We start from the raw sequence: 8,527 nt of genomic DNA on the forward strand, positions 1-8,527 counted from the left end.
GGCCTCTAGACAGTTCCTCCTGCAAAACCTCCCAAAGCCTTTTTGAGAAACACTCCAACAGGCTGAGAGGCAAAAAACCCAGTCATGGTGTGCTGGGGCGGGAGTCCATGTGGAGAAAGCAGCACCTGGCCTGAGCAAGCGGACGCTTAGGAAAACACACACTGACCATCCCTGAGCACGCCCCTCACCCCGTGAGTCCCTGAACACGGTGGGCTGGGAATGAAGGACCAGGAGCCTGTCTCCGTCCTGGAAGTAAGAAGGACCCTACCCTGTCGGAGATCCTTGGGTGGTGCATGCAGGGACCAGGGAGACCCAGGGCTGCCTCGGGCTCCACCTGAGCAGGCCTGGGGCAGAGCTGGCTCCGTTCAGGGCTGGCCTCCGTGCTATGTCTGGGTGCATCCCGTGTGAGTGTCCCATCTCTCCCTGCATCCCACACTCCCTTTCTGCCCCCCAGTGGAGCAGGAGCATTTGTGTCCCAGCTCTGCGGTCTGGTGGGGCTATGGTGAGAGGCCTGGAGCAGCGACAGCCCTGCCTGGCCTCACTGAAGCAGGGCCTGAGGATCCACAGCCCCCTCACCTGGGCAAGTTACTAATTGGTCACACGATTGACCAAAGGCCCCCAAGAGTTACCCTCTTAAACCGCAAGGTGACTCATCAGCAAAGGTGAAACTGTCCTTGCTGGAGTAACCGACACTGTGCTTCCCCAGCAGACGCTCCCGTGGGCAAGCTCAGCGGGTTAATCTGGTGTCACTCACTCCATGGCTTTGGACATGTGTCCACCATGCCCAGCTGCCTGGCCTCCCAGGGCACCAGCGTCCACCCCTACTCTATCTTGCAGATGCCTCAGACCCTCTCCTGGGAGGACCCTCAGCAAGTTGCATGTCTCCCGGCCACTGGCTGAGGTCAACAGCACAGGAATGGTGTAACAGAGCAGCCACGCAGGCCTCAGAGTGGTCCAGGCCTGGGCCCAACACTCACAAACTGCGTGGCTCCTGGGCAACTCCCAGACCCCAAGCCAGCTCTCCTCATCTCTAACAGGAATAGCAACATCCCCTGAGGGTGGCCAGAAGTTTCCATGAGAGGCTGATGGAAGCACCAGGTCTGTGCTGGGTGGGCACCCACCTCAGGCTCCACGGCAGGGTGCACCCAATCAACCTTGGAGCCGCCTGTCTGGACTGGGCCCCAGCTCAAGGCCTACAGCCAGGGAGATGGGGGCCTTCCAGTGAAAAAACGACCCAGTGTGCTTCTCAACTTTTTTTTTTTTTGAGACAAGAGTCTCACTCTGTCGCCCAGGCTGGAGTGCAGTGGCGCAATCTCGGCTCACCATAAGCTCTGCCTCCCGGGTTCACGCCATCCTCCTGCCTCAGCCTCCCAAGTAGCTGGGACTACAGGCACCCACTGCCACGCCTGGCTAATTTTTTGTAATTTTAGTAGAGACAGGGCTTCACCATGTTAGCCAGGATGGTCTCGATCTCCTGACCTTGTGATCCACCTGCCTTGGCCTCCTAAAGTCCTGGGATTACAGGCGTGAGCCACCACGCTTTAGAACCTCTTCCCCAGGTTCGAATTCTTTTTCAAGAGTCTTGCTCTGCCACCAGGCTGGAGTGCAGTGGCATCATCTCGGCTCAGTGCAGCCTCCGCCTCCTGGGTTCAAGCGATTCTCCTACCTCAGGTTCCCGAGTAGCTGGGGCTACAGGTGCACACCACCACGTCCGGCTAATTTTTATTTTAGCAGAGACAAGGTTTCACCGTATTGGTCAGGCTGGTCTCGATCTCCTGACGTCGTGATCCACTCGCTTCGGCCTCTCAAAGTACTGGAATTACAGGTGAGAGCCACCGTGCCCGGCCAAAGGTTCTCATTCTTTGGCAGGGTTAATCACACAAAACCATCACAAAACCATCAGCCTGTTTATCTGGAAGCTGTCCTGGGGCCTTGCCAGTGACAAGCAGCTCCAGGCCAACTTCAGCTACGGGGCGAGGCCCGAGGTGCAGCCAGGTGGGTACGGGAAACAGGCTGTGACCAACTCCAGTGAAAGTCTATTTATTTGCTCATAATGAGATAGAACGCTACAATCTGTTCAACACTGGGCTGCACATTGCAGTGATTAGGGGCAGGCGTGGGGCAGGGTAAGGCCTCTGAGCCCGAGGACAAATGTCCATGGCAGAGGCTTCCAGAAGACTCGTCCCTTACCCTGTGGGGCAGAAATAGAAATCACATGATCACCGCTGATTTGCAGTGGAGAAGGCGCTGAGCTGGGCCCGGCAGGCAGGCAGCCTCAGCAGAGGTTCAGGCAGTCAGCATGGCGCGGCCCTCCCGCCAGCACCGTCAGGTCAGCAGAGGTTCAGGCAGTCAGCATGGCACGGCCCTCTGGCCAGCGCTGTCAGGGAGGGGGATGCTGCTCCTGCCTGGGGCCTGCCTTCATTTTGAGGGCCCCTGGCCCCAGCTGAGGTCAAGAGGGGACCTGGGGCTGCCCCAGCACCCTGAAAGCCCCCGGCTGGGCAGCTCTGGAGGAGGAAGGACACAGGTCCCCGAGGCCCCGTCTGCCCAGGGTTGTTCCTCCCCCTCCCTCCTCCTCAGGCTGGGGCAGGGTGGCACTGCTAGGACCCTCTGCCATGGCTTTGTGACACTGCAGCTATGCTGGGTGCCCTCCCCCTGCCCCCCACCCCACCCCTGCATCGGAGTGTAGGGCAGGCAAGCAGCATTTGGGGGATGCAGGGTGGAGAGGATGCTAGAAGTGTGTGATGCACCCGCGGCACTGACAGCCTCTCCACCCTCACAGGCTGAGGGCCCACAAGGCACAGGACTGCCCCCTGCCCACAAGGCCAGGCCCTAGGAGACACATGGCAGCCTTGAGGCCCAATGTCGAGTTCAGCTTCCTCCTGTCTGCATGTGGCCAGGCCTCGGAGCAGCAGCTCGTGGCAGCATGAAGGAGGGCGGGGAGGACCCAAGGAGTCTCGGCGGTGCCTGTCCTCAGCAGGTCAGCTGAACAGAGCATGCCATGGTCCGATGGGCAGTGTGACCTCCCAGGGCACTGGGAACTGCACGGAAGGTGCCAAGGAGCAGGAACCGTCTAGGCGTGTGACCGCCCGTGCCGGGGGGCTGAGCCTCAGAGCTCTGTGCTTGCGAGGAAAGCCTCCCCCAGTCTGCCCACCCCTCATCAGCCCCTCATGGAGGACTAGGGGCCACTCCCTACCCCCCAGGCTTCTTTGGGCTGGTTCTGGAGGGGGACGGGGCATTCCCTTTATTGCGCCCCCTTGCTCCAAGGCTCCTGTGCCTTTACGGTCAAGTGTGTCCATAATACTTGTGTTCCTCCCTTGCAGCAGAAAGTTCCCTCCGGCTTTGCAGGAAGGAGCTGCAGGAACAGGCAGCAGAGTGGGAGAGGCCCAGTGAGGGCAGCCCCTTCCCAGTTAATGCAGCCACACTGGGTCAGCCCTGGGGACGGTGCATGCGCAGGTAGGCAGGGCCAGGGCGGCAGCAGGGGCAGAGCTTTCCAGAAGCAGAAAGGGGAGCTGAAGAGCCTGTGGGGAAGAGAAGAGCAGCGCAGGGTGAAGGCCCGGCGGAGACGCTGTGCCCATCCCATACCCCGCCTATGGGCCACACAGCTGGGCCTGGGTGCTCCAGGAGCATAAGCCCTTCTCCAGGCCATGGTGTCTCCCTGCAGCCACCAGGCACCTCTCCGTCCCCACATAAATAAAGGCACTGATGGATCCGAAGTCGGTTACACAGCCCAGTGGCTATGGAGCCTGCTATGTGAGCTTGGCGTAAGTCACCAAACCTCTGGGTTGTGCTGGTGCACAAGGTGGTAGACTCTGCATTCCCCACGGCCCCTTCCAGCTCTGCCGTTCTCTGTGCCCATCCAGGGCCTTCTGCTTTTGTGGCTGGAGGCACCAAGCTCCCATACCCTCCTGTCTGCTGCGGCATACCTGCCACAGATGGGCACGCTCTGCGCGTGCTCACGATGTTCTGTTCCCGAGCCCGTGTAGCACCGGGCCTGCAGCTGGGGCAGGCCGACGAGCCCAGTAGATGGCTGGCAGCTCCTTGCAGAAGATAGCAGGGGTCAGATGGACAGAAAGGCGGGCTCTGCGGGGGGCCAAAGGGTGGGGCCTGGCGGCGGCTGCCCAGCCGACATCACATGGTCCGGCTGTACTCGATGCCACTCTTGGAAGAGATGCCCGACCATGGCAGGAAGCTGCAGAGCAGACTATGGGCCTGGCGGTAGACTCTGTGCGGGATGGAGCAGGGGCTCAGGCTGGCTAGTGCAGAGCCCAGGTGCTGGATGTAGTCCGTGGGGCTCTGTTAAGGAAGATTCCAACTTGCCCTGACCATGCTCACCAGGGCACAGTCATCAGGGGCCCGCACAGTGGCCTGCGGGACTGTGTGCAGACGGCAAGCCACGCTCGGGAGGCAGAGAGCCCGCTAAGCCTCTGCAGAGCTGGAAAGGCTCATGAGACCAAGTGGCCTCTGCTGTGCAAAATAACAAAAGGGTGGGGTCTGGGGACAGAGGGGCCTTCTGAGTGAGGCCACGGGCATGTGGACACCCCTACACCCAGGGATGTACAGCGGGTGGGGAAGGGGCCTGGCAGAAGAGCAGGTGCTTCTGGTTCTCCCTAGATCCTCAACCCTTGGGGCAGCAAGAGGGACAGAGCCCTGTCCTTACGACAAGGAGGAGGTCAACAGTGCTGACCCCTAGATGTCTGCAGGGGCCCGTCCTCACATAAGCTAGAAGGCCTGTGGAGTGTGGGGTCACCCCTCTCTTTCCTGCTTATTATTCTATGTGATGAATAAATCCTAAACTCCTGAATTTGAAAACACACACACACGCACAGCATGTTTTGGGCCACATTCTGTGACTATTAAAAAGTTTCCTGGCTTCCCTCCGACCTGTCAGGGACCAGTGAGAGTTAAGGAGAAGGAAGCGGGGAAGGGCACACCTTTGGGTTATGCATCCCATAAGGAAGGTTTGAACCCAGGTGTTCAAAAAAAGTAAAAATCTCTTCTCACCGCACTTGTTTCCCCTCTGCTACCACAGGCTCTGAGAGGGCAGGGGATCCCGTCTGTTTTGCGTACTGCTGATCCCCAGTGCAAATAGAGCAGGAGGCTCTCCAGCTGGGTGCGGGGGGTCATGCCTATAATCCCAGCACTTTGGGAGGCTGAGGCAGGCAGATCATTTGAGCTCAGGAGTTCGAGACCAGCCTGGGCAACATGGTAATATGTGCAGCTCGATTTACCCAAATGTGCATCAGATTTACCCACAACACGATCAGGTCAGGGAGAGAAGCGTCCATAAGCTTGGCCACCTGAACATCATCTGAGGGGGACCACCGTTCCAACTTCCTCACTGGCTCTGCCACCCTACGGACAGGAAGCCACAGTCCCTCTCCCCCAGAAGTTAAGGATATAAAATCGTCCAGGGAGGGTGGCCGCCATTGATGTAGAGGACATAGGTGAAGCCATCTTTGAGGACCCCTCGGATGGAGTAGTAATAGGGGAGATAGTGGTGCTGCTTGAAGTCTCTGTTTTCGTAGAAGTTTATTGCTGTGTTGTTGGTGGTGAGGACATGAAGGTAAATGGCTTTGCAGTGGTCCTGGGCGGTGGTTGATATGTGATCCTTTAAACTTTCAAGTAAGAGGGAACCTTGGGGAGAAGGGGTTAAGAATTATGCGGGCAGAGCAGTAAGGAAGGATGACTGGACTAGGACGGGGGCTTTGCATGAGTCTCTCAGAGATGTCTCGGTCCACCGTATCAGAGACCAGTCTTCCTTCACCACCATTGTCAAAGTCCCTAAAATCTCATGGCCAGAGGGAGCCTGGTAGCTACAGACCGCTGGGAGGGACTGCAGAGGTGGCCTGGTAGCGCCCTCCCAGGGGCTGGGCCCGCAATGAGACTCCCTTTCAGACAACAAACAGGGTAAATGTGAGCCCAGGAAAACACGGACTAGATGGGCCTGGATTTAAAATTAATTAAGACTGCCGCTCACTGGCCATGTGGCCGAGCGGAATGGGACATCGGAGAAACGGTGAGTGGTGCTTCCTCGTGCGTGTTCACACTTTCTACTCTGAATCATGAGCAGTGGATACACGAGTTGTATGTGTGGCAGCAGCAGGAGTGAGAGGTGCCTGTTTCCTCAGCTCCATCCTAGGGGTTGAGCAAGGCTGTGGCAGAAAGGCCCAGAGGCATGTGGAAAGAGGATGGCTGAAAGTGGTGGCTGTGCTGGCAAGGGAGGGATGATGAAGGTCTGGCCACATGGGGATAGGGATGGAAGATGAGACTAAGGGATGTTCACGAGCCAGAGTTGTTGGGGTCAGGGAAGAGACTGGGTGCAGATGGGATGGGGGTGGGGTGGGACAAGGGGTGGGATGGCCGCCAAGCCACAGGCCCAGCTGCCCTTACCTATGCCGTGCTTCCTGAACTCTTTGACGACGCCCAGACTCAAGATGTACGCAACTTGTGTGTCAACAGAGAAGTTGGACGCTAGAATATCTCCATCCTAGAGGAAGAGTCAAAGAGAAAGTCAGGCTCAAGCTCCTGGCACACGACTCACTGCACACTCCGGCCCCGGCGGGCTCTGCACCGACTCCCCACCACGACAGCCAGAGGGACACTGACTGGAGGGGCAGAATCAAGAGATAGTGGAGAGGGGCCCCCATTCCCCATGGAAATGAGAGCGTTTATGCCCTTCTGGTGAAAAATGGCTGAAGTAAGAACACACACAAAAGAAGCTTCTCTTGGAGGTGTGTGGGAGGCCTAGCCAAGGACGGGAATGAGGCTCTGATGCCAGCACGAGGTAAAGTTATGGCATGAAAGGAGCAACCACACAGCACCGCACGGGCCTCGTGGGAATGCACACGTGTCACCTGGTACGCCTGGATGCAGGACAGCAGACAAAAGCAGTTTTAGAGGTTCCGTTAGAGAATCGCACGCTGCCCCAGGTGGTCTTGGAGGAGGGAAACTCGGGCAGCCGTCCAACCCCCTCTGCTGCCCCCACAGGGAGAGGACGCTGCCACACCCGCGTAAAGCCACCCACCATCTTGGTTCTAGAGATGGAATTCCGGGTGGGAGTCATTAATCCGATCAGCATGAGGCTCTTAACATCTTCCAACTCGTAAAGAACAAGAAGGTCTTTCTGCTCCCACGTGCTGGGCTGGGGTCAGCCTGTCCGGGCTCCCTGCTCTCCCAGCCCTCTTCAAGCCACAGTTCACCCGGACATGTCAGTCCAGGGAGGAAGGCGTCCTTATCACTCTCATTACTCCAGGCCTGCAGGAAGGGTGTCTGTTCCCCAGCTGACATCTCCTAACAGGGTCTACTTTGCCCTGACCTTGAACTCACTAAGTCTGAGAGGAAGGGGCGAGCCACATGAGTGCCAGCGTGCAGGCCAGAGGGCCCTCTACTGAGAGCCAGGAACATGAGCCAAAGCGTCCCCATGTCGGCCTTGAGGTAACACAAACACATTCAAGAGGAGGAAGAGACCCAGCCGCCACCTGGGGGCAGGCGCACAGTCACCAGGGGGCACTCAGGAAAGCCACCGGAAGGTGGAGGGGGTTCAGGGGAATGAGTCATGGAGGGAAGGTGGGGACCATGTGTCCCATCAAGAAGAGAGATCAGGCTGGGCACGGTGGCTCCCACCTGTAATCCTAGCACTATGGGAGGCCGAGGCAGGCAGATCACTTGAGGCCAGGGGTTCCAGACCAGCATGGCCAACACGGTGAAACTGCATCTCCACTAAAAATACAAAAATTAGCGGGGTGTGGTGGCGCACCTCTAAATCCTAGCTACTTGAGAGGTGGAGGTTGCAGTAAGCCGCGATCAGGATCGCACCACTGCACTCCACCCTGGGTGACAGGAAGACTCTGTTTCAGTTAAAAAAAAAGGCGGGGGAGGTGAGAGAAAAGAATGTTGACATTTGCATTCTGCTACATCTTAGCTCTTAAAAATCAAAGAAAAAAGCTCAGGAGGAAGCTAGGACAGAAAAAGTGATGCAGGAGAAAAAAGCTGTGCCAGACAGAGCATGACCATAGGCAAAACAGGGTAGATGCCAGTGGATTCGGGTCCTTAAAGGTAGAGACATACCTTCTTGCACTTTTATTTACTTATTTAGAGACAGAGTCTCACTCTGTCACCCAGGCTAGAGTGCAATGGTGCAATCTCGGCTCACTGCAACCTCCACCGCCTCCTGGGTTCAAGTGATGCTTGTGCCTCGGCCTCCTGAGTAGCTGGGATTAAAGGTGTGCACCATCATGCCTGGCTAATTTATTTATTTATTTTATTTTATTTATTTATTTTTTTTGAGACAGAGTCTCGCTCTGTCGCCCAGGCTGGAGTGCAGTGGCCGGATCTCAGCTCACTGAAAGCTCCGCCTCCCGGGTTTATGCCATTCTCTCGCCTCAGCCTCCCGAGTAGCTGGGACTACAGGCGCCTGCCACCACGCCCGGCTAGTTTTTTGTATTTTTTTAGTAGAGACGGGGTTTCACCGTGTTAGCCAGGATGGTCTCGATCTCCTGACCTCGTGATCCGCCCGTCTCGGCCTCCC

At 57.4% G+C, this 8,527-nt stretch overlaps 1 protein-coding gene across 7 annotated transcripts in view; it reads right to left on the minus strand.

Annotated features, from left to right (window-relative positions):
• Positions 1-2,024: 2,024 nt before the first annotated feature.
• NAA60 (N-alpha-acetyltransferase 60, NatF catalytic subunit) overlaps positions 2,025-8,527 on the minus strand; it is a 46,543-nt gene continuing 40,040 nt past the window's right edge. For all 7 annotated transcript variants that reach the window (XM_017886308.1, XM_017886307.1, XM_017886309.1 and 4 more), the window contains 4 exons: positions 6,391-6,487; positions 5,400-5,634; positions 3,924-4,285; positions 2,025-3,518 (listed from right to left, as the gene is read on the minus strand). In XM_017886308.1, coding sequence (XP_017741797.1) covers positions 4,129-4,285; positions 5,400-5,634; positions 6,391-6,487 — 489 coding nt within the window. In that variant the 3' untranslated portion in view covers positions 2,025-3,518; positions 3,924-4,128. The remainder of the gene's footprint in view (positions 3,519-3,923; positions 4,286-5,399; positions 5,635-6,390; positions 6,488-8,527) is intronic.

The sequence above is a fragment of the Rhinopithecus bieti genome, unplaced genomic scaffold, assembly GCF_001698545.2.
Source record: "Rhinopithecus bieti isolate Rb0 unplaced genomic scaffold, ASM169854v2 scaffold_13704, whole genome shotgun sequence".
Taxonomy (NCBI): Eukaryota; Metazoa; Chordata; class Mammalia; order Primates; family Cercopithecidae; genus Rhinopithecus; species Rhinopithecus bieti.